Source organism: Balaenoptera musculus, chromosome 3 (genome assembly GCF_009873245.2).
Source record: "Balaenoptera musculus isolate JJ_BM4_2016_0621 chromosome 3, mBalMus1.pri.v3, whole genome shotgun sequence".
Classification (NCBI taxonomy): Eukaryota; Metazoa; Chordata; class Mammalia; order Artiodactyla; family Balaenopteridae; genus Balaenoptera; species Balaenoptera musculus.
In genome coordinates this window covers 167,934,344-167,950,458 of record NC_045787.1, presented here as the reverse complement: position 1 = coordinate 167,950,458, position 16,115 = coordinate 167,934,344, and the positions used below count along the sequence as shown (strand labels likewise).

General features: G+C 59.1%; 1 protein-coding gene across 1 annotated transcript; it reads right to left on the bottom strand.

The window, feature by feature from the left end:
- Positions 1-2,358: 2,358 nt before the first annotated feature.
- On the bottom strand, positions 2,359-14,355 carry UBXN6 (UBX domain protein 6). Its single transcript, XM_036848841.1, has 10 exons — positions 14,180-14,355; positions 10,657-10,820; positions 10,138-10,202; positions 8,909-9,037; positions 5,310-5,407; positions 4,659-4,734; positions 3,872-3,956; positions 3,415-3,765; positions 3,093-3,241; positions 2,359-2,514 (listed from the first exon to the last, which is right to left on the bottom strand). The coding sequence occupies exons 1-10, from the start codon at positions 14,260-14,262 to the stop codon at positions 2,389-2,391; spliced, it is 1,326 nt and encodes a 441-aa protein (XP_036704736.1). The 5' UTR covers positions 14,263-14,355; the 3' UTR covers positions 2,359-2,388.
- Between the last annotated feature and the right edge of the window lie 1,760 nt (positions 14,356-16,115).

Sequence of the window (16,115 nt, the reverse complement as noted above, 5' to 3'; positions counted from 1 at the left end):
CACCTGGCATGTCTGTCGTCTTTTCAAACACGTCACTTCTGTGATTGGTGCGTCCATTGCCCTGGGCCCGAGCCCGGTGCTCTGTGCCGTCGGGTGTCCGCTCCCCGCCCTGCCGCCCCCTCCCCGCCACGCGTGGACCTGTGGCATGTGTATAAAGCTTTACGCTTTGCAAAAGCGCTGTTCCACCTCTTTGTTGTGAAATCCTCAACCTCCCCACTGACCTAGTTCAAGGTGAGGGCTTCTCGGCAGGTGGCTTATGCCGGTTAATCCCTCCTGCCCCTCGGGTAGGCGAGCAGAGGTATTCCCCACCTCCAGGAGCTGAATCCTGGCTTCCAGAACCGACCTCTGGGTCAGGCCACCCCTCGGGAGTGTTGAAGCTGAGCAGCGTGGAGCCAGCCACGGCGCCTGCTGGAGCCCTGGCCTCCGAGGCCCTGGAGCAGCCCTCGGACGGGGCTGTGATAGGCCCCGCAGAGGCGTCCGAGCATGCGCTGAGGGCCTGGGGCAGCTGAGATTTTGGCAGAATGCAGACTCCATCGGAACCGGGCTCGTGTCTGCCGGCCCCTCACATCATGCTGTCTTTGTTGCCGCTGTTCCCGAGATAGAAGAGTTGGCTGGCATCTCATTGTGAAGAATGGTTCAGTGTTGACTGTGGATGCACCCGAGACAGGGCGACACGACCCCAGCCCCAGGGAGCTCGCCATGTGGTGGCCAGGTCCCTGCCGGGCCTGCCTCTCCTGGCAGCACCCCAATCCTCCTGGAGGGGTCCCATTCCTCTCCAGCTCTGGATGGGTGGGGCTGACAAGCACCCCAGTTGTGGGGTGAGGACCCTGGCCCAATCCAGGATGAGCTGCTGCAGGTGGGGTGCAGCTGAGTGCCGGCACAGGGACAGGACGCAGGTGTGACTCCACCTGTGATGTGACTACCTGCAGCGGTCACGTTGCCTTAAACCGTTTTAGTTGCCACCTGACAATTTGCAGTCGACTCCTAGTTGACAGCAGAACGTGAGAGCAGGGTATCAAGCCGAGGCAGTGCTGGGTTCCGGAGATGAGGCGGCAAAGGAGGATGGGCCCAGGTCCTGCCCCCACGTGAGAACAGAGCTGCTGGCGGCCCAGGTGGGAGGCAAAGCGCGTGTGGCTGACGGGGTTACCAGGGAATTTTGTTTCAATCACATTTGGGGCCTGGATGCTTTAATCTCACAGTGGCCAGAGAACCAGCCACCACTGGCCTCCGTGAAGGCAAGGGTCCAGTAGGGGCCACAGCCCGGGGCCAGGCTGTGGGTGAGAGGGAGGGGACAATCCAGATGAGTGGTCAGGAGTGGGGGCTCAGGTGTCTCCCGGCAGAGGTGTGAGCAGAGGCAAGTGCCCGCACCCTCCAGGCCTTGGTCCCCCCGTCTGTGTTGGCTCCCCACGGCTGCTGCAACAAACCACCAGACTTGCTCTACCGGCAGTTCTGGGGGGCAGAAGTCCGACAAGGGCCTTACTGGCTCAGAATCAGGTGTCAGCAGGGCTGGTTCCCGCTGGAAGCTCTAGGGGGACTCTGTTTCTGTCCCTCTTCCAGCTGTTGGAGGCCAACCCGATTCCTTGGCACGCGGCCCTTTCCTCCACATCTCCCCGTCCCTTCTGTTTTCCTCCACGCATTAGAACTCACCAGGTTAACTCAGGGCCACCTCCCATCTCATCCCCAATCACAGGCCAAGTCTCTGTGTCACATAAAGTAATGCATTCACAGGTTCCAGGGAGGAGGATGTGGACATCTGGGGGAGCTTGCCCTGCGGGGCCTGCAAGGCTCCGGGGCCCTGGGAAGCGCTCAGCAGGGCTGGCTCATCAGGCCGGTGGGGACAACAATTAGGAAGGTGCGGGAAGTGAAGAGCTCGCCTCGGACGTGAGGGGCCCCCTAGGTGCCCAGGCAGCCGCAGGGTGTCCGTCTGGGCCCACTTCACCGGGAGCCACAGCCGGGCCTCGCCTGCTGGCGGCTCTGCAGAGCTGCCACCCTGCGCCACCTCCCACGGCTTCAACTCACCACCGGGAAAGTAGTCAAACACCCTATTTATTCAGGTTTAGAATTTTACACACCGTGTCCTGACAGGCCCAGTGTCTCGTCCTTGTGCCAGTCACCTCAGGGCTAGCCGCAGCACACGGGGACTGGGCCCAGGCTTCTCTAAGCAGGCTACTAGTGGCTGCTCCGTCCAGGTGGCAGTCTCGGCACGCGTCCACGGCCAACCAGCAGCCCTCCCCATGCCTGCGGTGCCCATGGGCAGGAGGAGGTTCCGGAGGAGGCTGGGAGGCCCCGGAGTGGTGGGGGGGCCGGGGACGAGGGGAATGTGGAGGAAGCAGGGAGAGAGCATGAGACAGACCCACAGGGGCTGAAGCCAACCCTGCTTTTATTTCATTAGAGCTTCTTGATGGCCGACAGGAGCTCAGGTTTCAGGACAGATGAGTCTGGCTGGGTCCCCGCAGCCCTGATGTCCGCTAGCACGGCTGCATCCCACGAGAAGGTCAGGAGGGCCGAGGGCACCTGCAGTGGGGTAAGAAGCCTCAGCCTCGCTCTGGCCTTTATGTGACAGAGCTCCCGCTTCACGTTCAAATCTTCCTGCTGGAGCCGGGGCCACGCACGCCCGGGGCCGCTCCCCGCCGCTGACGGCACACCCATGCGCTCAGTCCGTTCTCATGACAGGGGCTCCTCTGATGATGACCCGGGCTCGGGGACACCCCCTGGCCTGGCTGAAGCCAACCCAGCATCAGGCAGCAGTCAGTACTTCCTGTCCAGGCCTCCCTGAATCAGGGTCTGACTGCCCTCCAGCCCCCTCCTGCACCCTCCCAGTAATTGCTTGCGTTTTGAACGCCACCTTGGCTCTGCGCCGCAGAGGACTCTAACACACTGGGCACATTCCCATTTTGTAGACACAGAGAAGTTACTCAAGATCACATGGCAAGAAGTGGAAAGGTGGGACTCACACCCAGGGAGCCTGGCCCCAGGACCCCTTCCCCTAATGCCATCCCCAACCGAAGAGCAACCCCCTCCTCGGGGGTTTGTGCCGATTCAACAAGAACCCAGAGAACCCGGATCCGCTGTGCGGGGAGCCCGTCACTCACCAGCCCGCACTCATTGAAGGCCAGGTTCTCGTCCTCCGACAACTTCTGCCCTCCCGAGGCCAGCAGCTCAAAAGGCAGCCAGTCGATCTGCAAGGCCTCCCGGACAAATGCGTACAGTGCTGCCACCCGCTCCCGGGCGTAGAAGGTCCCTGGCGGTGGGACAAGAGTGGCGCTGGAGCTCGTGGGAGCCCCCCTGAGCCCACCCAGCCCCCTGAGCCCTCGGCCTCCTCCCCCGGGACGAGCTCAGAACAGAGCAGGCTGCTCCTGCCGGCGCACGGCGGACCCGAGGCAGCATCGCCAGCACGCAGCACGCAGCACGCACCCTGGAGGAGGCAGCCGTCGGGGAAGCGCACGCGCAGCAGCGTGTACGTGTACTTGCGCATCTCCCTCTGCTCCTCCCGCTCGCGCATGGCCTTGGTCCGCAGCACGCTCAGCCGCTCCACGGCCTCTGACCGCAGCCGCTGCTCTCGCTTGAGCTCCTCCGCCGTGAGGTTGAAGAAGTCCGCAGGCAGGTCAAACTGGGAGGCCAGGGGTGAGGGCCGGAAGACCCGGCGCTGGCGGGCCAGCGTGGCCCGCACGGGCTCGGCGCGCAGCAGCTGCTCCTTGTGCTGCTCCAGGCTCTGGGGCTGGGCCAGGGCGGCCTCGCTCAGCACGTAGAACTCCTCGGGGCCCTCTGGGACACGTGGGCATGTCACTCTGCGGTGGCAGGGAGACCCCCGAGCCGGCCCCTCCCACCCCTGCCCCTGGGCTCAGCCACGGCCCTTCTCTTTTTCTCTTACCCTGGTCGGGGATCGGAAGCAGCACCTTCTGGAAGCCGATGGCCTCAAAAAACTCGTGGGTCCCTTCCAGGCAGTTAATGCGCTCCTGAGAGCGGAGCCAGAGGTCATGCGGGACACTTGGGGCCTCCTCGTGCCCCACCGGCCTCACTGCCCACCCCGCCCTTCTGGCCCAGAGTCCCGTCTCAGAGCAGCCGCTGCCCCTGGACAGGATGAACCCCCAAAGCTGTCTGCAGGGGTGAGCTCACAGAGGGCCTGGGATCCCAAAAGGTCAACACCAGGGTGAAGGAGGCTGAAGAGCCAAAGGACAGCGGAGGCTGGGAGTCCCCAGAAGCGGGGGAGGCGGGCTCTGGGATGCTGGATGTGGGTGGGGACCCCCAGGAGAGAGCGGGGCCCCACCAGCTGCACGGGTGCCACGGGCCAGAGTGCTAGGACCCCGCGATTTCTCCACAGAAACCAGAAGTCTGCGTTTGCGTGAAAAATCTCCCCAGTGCCGATGTGTTCCCAGCTAATTCAAAGAAAAGTCGAGTCACGCCGCGGGTTGGTGGCGAGAGCAGACAGTGTACGCGTACTGTGCTCGTCCTGCGCTCACGAAGCCCTCCCTCCCTGCCTGGCACCTTCTGCCCACCTCAACTCCCGAGCCCTGCAGGGGCCCTTCTGCAGCCGGCTCTGGCCACCACCGGCTGGCTGCAGCCCAGCTGCTCCCACCGCCAGCCTGGCTCCTGGGTGGCCTCACAGGCCCGGCCACGCCGGCCACCCCAGGCTAAGTCACTCTGGTGGCAGCCCTCACCTGGAACACCTTGTTCTGAAGCTTGATCTTCCGGTACTTCTCCTCCTCGGGATGCAGGTGGATGTTGTCCAGGTACCTGGGGCGGACAGGGGACAGCAGCTCAGAGCCACAGCGGCTCGTGCTAAGAGTGACCCCCCGGGAAGGCTGCCGTCACACCCTGGACACCCCATAGAGCCCAACCCCTGGTGCCCCTGACACTGGGCCTCCTCCTCGGTCCTGCCTCCCCGAGGGCACCAAGGAGCCACCGTGGTGGGGGTGGAGCAGGCAGAGCCAGAGCTGATGGGTCCCCAGAGCCGGCTTGGGGGTTGCTGAGCAACACAGACTTCTGGCCCCACCCCCGACCTGCTCCCATCAGAGGAGTTGACGGTGGGGGAGACCCTGCCTGCTTCACATTCTTCTGATGATCCCAAAGGGAAGCCAGGGTTGGGAACCCCCGATTCAGTAAACCTCTTCGTTCTAAAGACTGGTAAACTGAGGCCCAGAGAGGCCAAGCCCCTTCCCCGAGGGCGAGGGGGAGTGAAGTGTGGGACCTGGCCTCACAGGGTGGGGCCTGGCCTCACTCCCATGGCCGTGCTCCCTCCGGGGCCCCTCAGCCGGTCGCGATGGAGGCCCAGGAGCTGGCACCCCGGTGGGAGGGGGCCACCCACTCACCTGGCGATGGTGTCCACGCCCAGCTTCACCCGGTCCCGGTCCTTGTTGAACGTGTGGATCTTCATGATGGAGGCGGCCACTGGGTCGGTGGAAAAGTGCTGGGAGGAGGGAGGAAAGCTGAGTCAGAAAGCGTCCACCTCAGGGCCTGGAGACCATGCCAGCCAAGCAGCCAGGTCTCAGCACTCAGGTGGCAGCAGTGACACCGGTGACAACAGTAAGAACTGTCTGACAGCAGGCCCTAGCATGGGACCAAAGCAAACTCAACAGCAGAAAAAGGAGGAGGAAAGCCCTTTTGATGACTCCAGCCTGGGGCCTCAGCCCTGCCCTCACGTCTAGGGAAAAGGGGGCGATGGCAGCCCGGGTTACGCCACTCCTCAGGTCGGCGTGACACAGACCTTTGCCTACCGCTCTGGCTTTGGCGCCCAACGCCAGCACTGAGCGCGCCACCAAGGGCGCAGCAGCTGAGTGCCTGGGACCCGCCAGCCACCGCGGACCTGCCGTCCCTCCTCATCCCCCATCCCTACGAGAGACGTTCTAGAAACAGACGGAGGTGGCAGAGACAGGACGCAAAAGAGGTCTGTGACCTGCGGCTGCCTGGTCACTCCTGGGGGAGGCAAGATAGTGGAGACATCACTGACCGGTCCCCGTGCCTCGGGGGCTCCCCCTGCTTCCCTGGGGAGAGGAGGAGCTGCAGATGGAGAGGTCACAGGGCCCACAGTTGATCCCTCAACCGGCCAGCCTCTGGGCAGCCCTGGGGACCCTGCGAACAGCACCCCAGCGAGGAGAGGCTGAGAATGGATAACTAAGGCGAGGGGCAAGACTGGGCAGCAGATCCGCTCACGCTCTGGACAGCCACTGCACACGGCCACACCGTGTGGTCTTGTTTCTCTGCAGCCCCAGAAAGTCACTAGTTACATGGCGAGTGGGGCTGGCACCCGCGTCAGCCCCAAAGTCATTTGCTCTGCCTGGATAATGGTGGGGGTGGGGCCCCCCTGGCGGTCCAGTGGTTAAGACTCCGCACTTCCACTGCAGGGGCCACGGGTTCGATCCCTGGTCTGGGAAGTTCCGCATGCCGCAAGGTGTGGCCAAAAAGAAAAAAAAAAAATAGTGGGGGTGAACAGCTGGGTCACCAGAGGTGATGAATCGAGCACAGACGACCTGGCCCACTCAGATCTACCCCTGGGCAGCCCCACAGAAGCCCAGCCACAGCTCCTGGAAGGCAGCTGTGGGGCTTCCACCCTGCCCCAGCTACCTTCCCTCAGCTACACTGGGGTGAGCCTTCAGCAGCCACAGCTGTGTCACTTAGTTGTCTAATCTGAACTGGGCCAGCTCTCCTGGGAGCTTCAAATTGGGACCCAGCCCAGTCTGCCAGTAAGTTGCCAGGGTAGGACAAAGAGACGTGGAAAGGCAGAGAAATCGGGTCTGCAGAGAAGCAGCAGTAAGATGGGGGGTGTCCTCAGGACACGGCTGAGCCAGGCTCACTGCCCCCTACTCCAGCCTCCTCAGGACAAGCACACCCACCCACCCAGGGAAGAGCTGCAGCTCCAAATGCTGTTCTCAGATGTTTCCAGGCAGCCTGCAGCCTTGTTTAAATTAGGACCAGGGTGCACGAACGGACAAGGGGACAAAGGAACAGACACATCCAGAAAGGAACCGAATCCACGTAGGGATTTACTTTGTGATAACGGCAGATTTCACAGTGGCCAAAAGACAGGTGTTTCAATAAATGAGGACTGGGGAAAACTGGATAACTATCTGGAAAAAAAAAAAGAAATAACACTAGCTCCATGCGTCCTATTCTACACAGGTATAATTCTAGTGGGATCAAAGCTTTAAACATTAAACAAAGCAAACAACAAAAGACAAAACAGAAAAGCACTAGAAAAACCATGGAAGAGTTGTTTTAATCCTGAAGTGGCGAAGGCCTTCCTAAGTAGGTCACAAAACCCAGAAGCCATAAAATAAGGCCGACACACTGAATTACATAGAGATTAAAAATTTCTACGTGGCCATATGACCATAAGCCAACTCTAAAAGTAAACAACTGGAGAAAAATATTCACAACTCAGATCATAGGCAAAAGACTAGTTTTCCTAATATGTAAAGAGTGCCTATAAATCAATAAGAAAAAAAAAAACACCACCCAACACAAAAATGGGCAAAGGATGCATTCTCATATGAAAACACAGCCAACCTAAGCCAAAAAAAGGAAATGCAAACTAAAACTATGCTGAGATATTATTTTTACCGATCAGTTTGGGTAAAGACAAAAAATGTTTGGTAACCCACAGTGACGACGGGGGACAGGGAAATTGGTATTTTCTCACACACTGCTGGGTGAGTGTGAATCAGGACAACCCACATGGAACTTCATCTGGTGACAACTATCCAAAGCCCTACACGCTGTCCTCTGTCCCAGCAACTCTGCTTCTGGAATGGAGCCTACAGCTCAAAGTGATGTACAGACAAGGTTTTCATCATAAATATTGTCCTCACTAGCAAAAGACTGGAAACTTCCTACACGCTTATCAACACGGGGTTGGTTAAAGAGTCAGGGAACAATTTGCCGTGAGTCATCACGCAGTCACTGTGGAGGATGCAGGCTTTCAAACCGCTCAGGAAAAAACAGAGGCATGACAGAGCCAATGGGGTAAAAATGTTAGCAACTGGCAAATGTGAGTAAGATGGGCAGAATGACATACATATTTGTGACCTGATCCCTGGAACCTGGGAGCATGTTAAGTTATGGGTCAGGGGGTGTGGAGGTGACAGATGGAGTTAAGGCTGCTGATCAGTGGACCTTAAAATAGGGAGATTAGCTTGGATTAGCCAGGTGCGCCCAATGGAATCACAAGGGCCCTTAAAAGGGGGAAGAGAGAGAGAGAGAGAGAAGCAGAGAGATGGCAGCTGGGAAAGACCTGGCCTGGCACCGCTGGCTGTGAAGACGGAGAAGGAGCCATGGAGTACAGACAGCCTGACTCCCCCTAGGGCTCCCAGAAGGCACACTGCCCTGCGGCCACCTTGACTGTGGCCCCGTGAGACCCAAGTCCCACTTCTAATTTCCAGAATTATAAGAGGCATGCTGTCTGGAGGCACCAAGTTCGTAGTAATCTGTCAGAACAGTAATAGGACACTCCCACCCTGAGTAAAGGATGTTCACGTGTTCTTTTTGTTCTCCTTGCGATTTTTCTTTAGGTTTGAAATTATTTCCAAATACAGAGTTTTAAGGGGGAAAAAAATGTGGAAGTTCTTTCTGTACTGATATAATACGTAGCAGTTTCCACGTCAGGCGTGAACGGTACATTACCTTTTACGTAAAACAAACACACAGCACGTGTGGCAGACATAGATGCATCGGTAGTTTGTACATATTTGGAGCATCTCTGAAAAGGGGCCTAGACTACTTACAGCTGCTGCCTCAGGGAGAATAGCCACGAGGTGGGTGGGAGGCGGCTTTTCCCCGCCTACCCTTCTGTATCTTGAATTCTGTTCCTCAGGTAAGTATTCCCTCTTTAGAGAGGTTAGAGTAGAACCACAGCATATGCTCTGTGCCATCCGGGCTCCCGGGGGGCGGCTCCGGCACCGGGGCCGGCACTCACCGAGAGAATGGCCTCTCTGATGCAGGCGTCCCGCTGGTCCTTCCTCAGGATGGCCCCTGTGAACGGGCAGGTGAAGTACACTCCGGGCACTGCCAGGTGTGTCGAGCCCTCCTCTTTGGGCTTGGGCACCTGGGAGGATGGGTGAGGGTGTCTGAGCCTAGACTGTGGACAGAGGCCACCCCGAGCCGCCCGAGTGCCACAGTCCTGAGAGCCTGGCCCTGGGAGCCAGACATCCTGGTCCCAATGCTGCCTATTAGCATTGGTGCTGCCATTAGCATAGCAATGGTCCCCTCTGCCTATTAGCCATGGGACACCGTGGCCCAGTGGCCAAGACCCTCTGAGCCTGTCTTCTGGTCTGTAAGATGTCCTCGAGGGACCACCTCAGAATTCAACAAGGTAAGGAACGGAAAGCGTGGAGCAGCTCTGGACACGGTGTAAGTGCTGAATTGATCATTCCTGCTCTTCCCGCCCCCCTACCTGGTGAGGAAGGGGCTTTGGTGGGAGAGTGAGGAGTCATGGTGCCCTGGACGAGTCCCAGCCTTGCTCTGGGCCTCAATTCCTAGGTAATATCCAGGGTCCCTTCCATTCTGAAAGTCAGTGAGGCCTCACAGGTGGTGCTGCTCAGAACACCCTTTCTGCCAAGTTCTCCTTTGAGGCCTGCCTCCTCCAGGAAGGCCTCCCTGACTACACCAGTCTCCGTGGTGCCCTCCTGTATCCGAGGAAGGCAGCAGAGGGCAGCGCTAAGGCTAAGGGCTTTGGACTCAGACAGACTGGGATTCCAGTCCTGCCCCTGCTGGTTTCGAGGTGCATGACCAAGGGCACCGGGCCTCACCTCTCTGAACCTCAGTTTTCTCTTCTGAAAAGTGGGAACTGTAACAGCACCTACCCTCATGGGGTTACAGGGGAGGGAGGGGACTTAACGGAGGTGCAGTCCCTCCCCCAGGGCCTGGGCCTGGTGTCATTAGGTGCCAAGCACGCAGGTCCCAGACGACACCGCCCTCAACCACGGGGATCCCCAGTGTCCTGAGGCCAGAGATGACCTCGATCCACCCCGATGTCCCTTCTGCATCTCCCCACCCTCTCCAGCACCAGATGCTTACCGCCCAGGGCTGGGCACCAATCAGACCAAACGCAGAAGAGAGCCCAAGCGGGCACTCCAAGGGCTCCCAGCTCCCCTGCCCGCCCCAGGCCACCCCTTGGGTGTCGTGCTGCCATCGTGATGCTTTTACCGGGTTGGTCCCTGGGGTCTCCGGGCTCCCACTGACAGTTGCTTCAGCTTGAAGTTCCTTTCTCACTGGGGGGAGAGGCAGGGACGGGTCAGTGTGTGAGCCAGGCACACCATTCCCCAGCCTGGACCCTCATGTGGGTCAAATTCTAGTCCTTCCAGCTCGAGGTCCTCCCAGCCCGCCAACCTCTCCGTGCCCCCAGGCTGCGCCAGGCCACGTGCTCCTCCTCCTCTGAGTCCCAGCCCTCCCCTCTGCAACCTCCCTGACATCCGTGCTGCCCAGACCACAGCAGACCCCTTGGCCTTTCCACCTGCATGGCCCCTTTGTGGACTGGCTCACAGCTGTGATTTAAACCCTCCTCCCACCCCGAATCGCTGGCTGTGAAATTATTTTCAGCCAGAGCCAAGCACAGGACCTGGAACGCATGAGAAGTCAAGGATCAGCCTCGAGGACAGAGGGGCAGTGGCCTGCCCCAACGCCCCCCGTCCCCACCCCCGTGGCCCAAGGACGGCCGAGGCTCACCCTGGCTCCGGATGGACTCCTGCGACGTGGGGCCCCGCGCCCTGGGCTGCTTCTGCTCGAGCCGGGCCAGGGCCGCCGCGGCCGCCATCTGCGCCTCATCGGTGGGTCCCTGGCGGGGCTGCCGGAGCGCCGGCTTGCTGGGCTTTTCTTTGGGGGCCTTCTCCCTAAGGAGACGCGGAGGGACCGTGAGGTGACGTGGGGGCAGACAGAAGAGCTTTTGTCCCTCTCCCACTTCTGCTCCTGCCCCAGCAGACAGACATGGGCCTCTGCCCCAGGGGCCACCAGACGGGTCTAACGCAGACGGAGGAGCCTCGGGAGGCAGACAGTGACTCTGCTCCCCGCCCTGCCCGCCACTTTGGACAAACCCTGCACCGGCCTGGGCGTCGGAGTCATCCTCTGTCAGGCGAGGTAAGAGCACACCTACCGTTCGCAGGGGCTGACGCTCTTCGCCCCCTTCCCTGGGCGAGAGGCTCCACCCTTACTGTCTACGAGGGTGAGACATGGAGGCTTCATCTACTGAGCACCTACTGTGTGCCAGACAGCGCGCCAGGAGCTAGCTGTCGCGCAGCGCGTCTATTCCGCATGGCAACGTGCCTCCCAGGAGGCTTCATCTACTGAGCACCTACTGTGTGCCAGACAGCGCGCCAGGAGCTAGCTGTCGCTCGGCGCGTCTATTCCACATGGCAACGTGCCTCCCAGCGAGCGCTCCAGACGCCCTTTCACAAGCCCCAGAGGGCCACGGAAGCTCGGGCAGCGGGCCAGGCCGCACGCAGGCCCTGCGTGGAGTGTGTTACAAGGATCTGGTTTAGGGACTTCCCTGGCGGTCCCGTGGTTAGGACTCGGTGCTCTCACTGCCGTGGGCTTGGGTTTGATCCCTGGGCAGGGAACTAAGATCCAGCATGCTGCGCAGCATGGCCAAAAAAAAACCCAAACAAACAAAGATCTGGTTTAATCTCCCCTCCACCCTGGGAAGTAGGCAGGGTGATCATCCCACGGGACGGGCAGCTTCCTAACCCAACCTAGCTCGAGAGCGACCTGGCCTTGACGTTCCAGCAGAGATGGCCTTCTTCCCACCAGGGTCTGACTCACCTGCCTCACCCTCCTCCTTTCCTCAGGACCCTCTCCCGATGCCAGTAGTTGGAATCATCTGTGCTATATCTCTAGAACCTTCTCAGAAGCCAAGGCTCTGAGTTCATGGCCCTCATGCTTCCCGCTCTGCTCAGACACCCGGGCAGCCCTCTTTTCTTGTCCCCAGGCCTCTGGGAGCTTCCTGCCCATCCCGGCCCCTCTCTCCAGCCCTCCCAACAGCTGAGAGTTCCAGGTCGAAGAAAAGACAAGTCACGTAGTGCCACCCTAGCCCCATCTTTCATTAAAAACGCCATTTTTCCAAGACCCCTCACTCACCCGCTTCATGGCTCCTCTGGGCAGCCAGAGGGATCCTTCTAAAACCCAGTCACTCCTCTGCACAAAGCCCTCTCATCCCATGCAGGACAGAATCCTGCAGCTTCCGCACCCTACAGGCCCTTCACGACCTGCCCCTTTCCCTTGTTCACTCCTATCTAAACTCCCTGCTGTTCTTCACACAGACCCAACCTCCTACCACAGGACCTCTGCACCTTCTGTGCCTTCTACCTGGAGTGTTCTGCCTGGGAGGGACAGGCACCGCTTCAGCTGTGTGCGTGCGTGTGTGTGTGTGTGAGAGAGACAGAGACAGAGAGACAGGGGTTGATTTCCACACAGCTGAGTCTCACCTCATCCAGCTCTCGCTCAAAAGTCACCTTCTCAGAGAGGCATTCCCAGACCACCTAACAGTCTCCCACATGGCTCACTCTCTGGACCCTGTTTATTTTTCTTCAGGGCCCATCTTTCATCGTTTATGTGTTGTTCTACTTGTCCTTCTCTCCCCACTACAACGTGAGCCCTGAGAGGGCACGGATTTTCATGCCGTAACAGTGCTGGACACACACCCTCGCACGCACCCTGAGTCTCCAGTCTGGCTCCAGGCACGTCACAGAAGCTTGGATCTCCGTGTGACTCCCCTCTCCTGTCCTCCCAGGCCTCCAGTCTGACACAGCCATCAGCCCCCACCTCCTTCCTGTCACACACAGTCCCAGCTGCACCAGCCCCCCACCTCCACCCACTACTTGAGGAACAAATGAATGGACCCCCTTGTCTGGCCCACCGCTCTCCCTGGGCCCCTCTTAAGCTGCCCTCCTCTCCCTGTCACCGCCCCAGGCTCCCAGGACCTGCACTTCCCTCCCGTACTCATGGATCTGACCCTCATGGGCCTCCTCTGTCCCACTACTCCTTTGTCCCCTCCCAAGAACCCCAGGGGCCCCCAATCCTCGTGACAGATGCCCTGATGTCCTTGCCACGCACCCGATCTCCCTCACCCACCCCCACTGCCTCATGATGCCCCACCACCCCTTCCTGCCAGCCTCCCTGCCTCGCCTCCAACCCCCTCCCAGCTCCGACCTCTTCACAATCCCTTCCATTATGCCTCACAGACCCCTCCCCAGGCTGACCTCTTTCTTCAGTCACTCCCCATCCTAAACCCCCTGGGGCCCCCCAGCCCCCTCTGTAGCTCCTGGTAGCAGCCCCAGCCCCTCCTGAACTCCCTCTTCTCATCCTATCCCCCCCAGTGGAGCCTCCTTCTCAGCCCACCGGCCCTCAGTCTGGCATCCTCACCTGGTCCAGCTCCTCACTATCCTCTGCACAGCACTGGCCCCTCACGCCTCCAGTGTGGCCCCAGGCCCTTCTCTTCTCCAAGTCCTCCCCAGATAAGTCTCAGAGGCCTGGAAATGCAGGCCACCTCCCCTCCCCTCCCAGGTCACCCTCGGGGCCTCCAGGCCACTCAGCCATCACCCACGAGGCCCCCCACCTCCTTCCAGTCGCAGACTCCCCCAGCTCCCCACCTCCACCCACCTGCCTCCCTTCTCCTCCCAGACCTTCCTCAGCCCCTTGCAGCACCCACCACCCACCCAGTGCACCCGCACCTCCCAAGTCCCTGACCACCCTTCCAACAACGCCTCAGGCTCCCTGGGCTTCCAGATTCTCAACCCGTCCTCCCTCCTGCTCCAGAACCAAGGCCCAGACCCCTATCGCCACAGAGTCTAAGCCTCACGACTTTTTGCGACCCCAGCTCTACTTGCTTCTCCAGGCTCAGTCCCCAATCTCTGGTCACCTAGATTCCCCCAAGCCCTATGCGATGCCTCTTCAGGGCCCCTTCTCCGCATCCCCGGCCTCTCCCTTACCGCCCGCCCTAACCTCCTAGGGTCTCCAGGGACCCCCCCCTCACTTTCTGCAGCCCCGCCCCCTCCAGCCTCTCCTCCTCCTGCCCCGCCCCCGGTGGCCTCCCCTCCCCCCTACTCCCACTCCCTCCCTCTTGCCCCACCCCCCGAGGTTTCTCCCCACGCTCTGACTCTCCGCCGCCCCTCCCCGCCTCTCGTCTTCCCTGGCCTCCCCGCCCCCCCCTCCGCTCATCTCCGCCCCCGGGCCTCAAGCCTCAGCGCCTGTCACGCACCCCACCGACTCCATGAGCTTCTGACCGGGCCCCGCACTCTTGAACTTGACGTCGGCCTTGATCTCTTGGAAGAATTTCTTCATGGTGGCGGCAGGCCCGGCGGCGGGGGGCCGCGGGGGGAGGGGGCCGCAGGGGCCAGTAAGGGAGGGGCCGGCAGGAGCCAACAACCGGAAAGAAAATACTGGGCCGCCGGAAGTCCCGCCTTCCCGAGGGCAGCCCACGTGACAATCGGTCAGGCGCCGCTTTCTAGATGTCCGCGCCTTGCTGGCCCGGAGTGAGCGCTCTGCACTGTCGGACCGCGTCTCGGTGGTTCTCCTGGACTCTGTTGCCAGGGGCAACGAGGGCGCTTCCAGCGGGAGGCTGTGCTTGGGCGCCTTCCACCGCATTCCCCAAGGAGTGACAGGAGAGGGAGGGACAGACCTACGACCCCACGGAGAAAGCGCTGGCCTTGTCCGTTTCCCTCCTCAAGAACCATCTCTGGCTCCCCAGCGGTTACGTGATAAGGTCCCAACTCAATATGGGGGCATTCAAGGTTCCCACGAGGCAACCCGGTGGTCCGCCCTAGTAGTCCCCCACGCACACAGTGTGGGAGAGAATGAAGAGGATGCACAGAGCTGGGGCTTGGGGACCCACGATGGCGGACCCCAAGGGTTTAAATTAAGGAGATCGGGAGATTATCCTCAGAGCACTGACGGAGTTTAAGGAAGAATGGAAGAATATGGTGCCGCCCAAACTTTAACCTTCCTGAATTTCAGTTTCCTCTCTATGAAATGGGGATAAGAATAGTACCTGCTGGACTTCCCTGGCGGCGCAGTGGTTAAGAATCCGCCTGCCAATGCAGGGGATACGGGTTCGAGCCGTGGTCTGGGAAGGTCCCACATGCCGCGGAGCAATTAAGCCCGTGTGCCACAACTACTGAGCCTGCGCTCTAGAGCCCATGAGCCACAACTGCTGAGCCCACGGGCCGCAACTACTAAAGCCTGCACGCCTGGAGCCCGTGCTCTGCAACAAGAGAAGCCACCGCAATGAGAAGCCCGCACACCGCAAGGATGAGTAGCCCCCGCTCGCCGCAACTAGAGAAAGCCCACGCGCAGCAACGAAGACCCAACACAGCCAAAAAAAAAAAGACAATTAAGCCTCTAGGTCTAATTTATGGGAATTACAAGGGATGGACAAAGAATAAAACAGCCTCACAAGGGAATTCCCTGGCGGTCCAGTGGTTAGGACTTGGCACTTTCACTGCTGAGGGTCCGGGTTCAATCCCTGGTCGGGGAAATAAGATCCAACAAGCCGAGTGGCATGCCCCGTCCCCCGCCAAAAAACAAAAACAAAAACAAAAACAGCCTCATGAGGAGATAGACAAATCCAGACTGTGAGACATTCTCCAAGCCGACTGACCTGGTTGCTCCAGAACATCAACGTTGTGAAAAATAAACAAGATTCTAATTAAAAGGGATTAGAGGGATATAATCTTTACTTGTAGTGCAAGAACCTTGATTTGATCCCTGTTTAAAAAAAAGCTGCAAAAACTTCTTAGAACAATGAAGAAAATTAGAAGTGGACTGAATATTAAATAATATTTTGGCATAAATATGAATTTTCTTTGCTGTGATAAAAGTATCACACTTATGTAATAAAACGTCCCTATTCTTAGGAAATGCTGAAGTATTTAGGGGTGAAGGGTCATGATGGATGTATGAAACTTTCAAATGTTTAAAAACAAATACGTATATATTCACACACATATATAAAGCACATATGGAAAAATGTTAACAATTGTTGAATATAGGTGTAAGGTTGTGGTGGTTTTAAAATATGTCCATAAAGTCTTTGATGCTCCTGCTTTCCAAAGGTGGAGCCTAATTCCCCTCCCCTTGAATGTGGGCTGGACTTGGTGACTCACTTTTTTTTTTTTTTTTTTAATGTGAATGGCGAA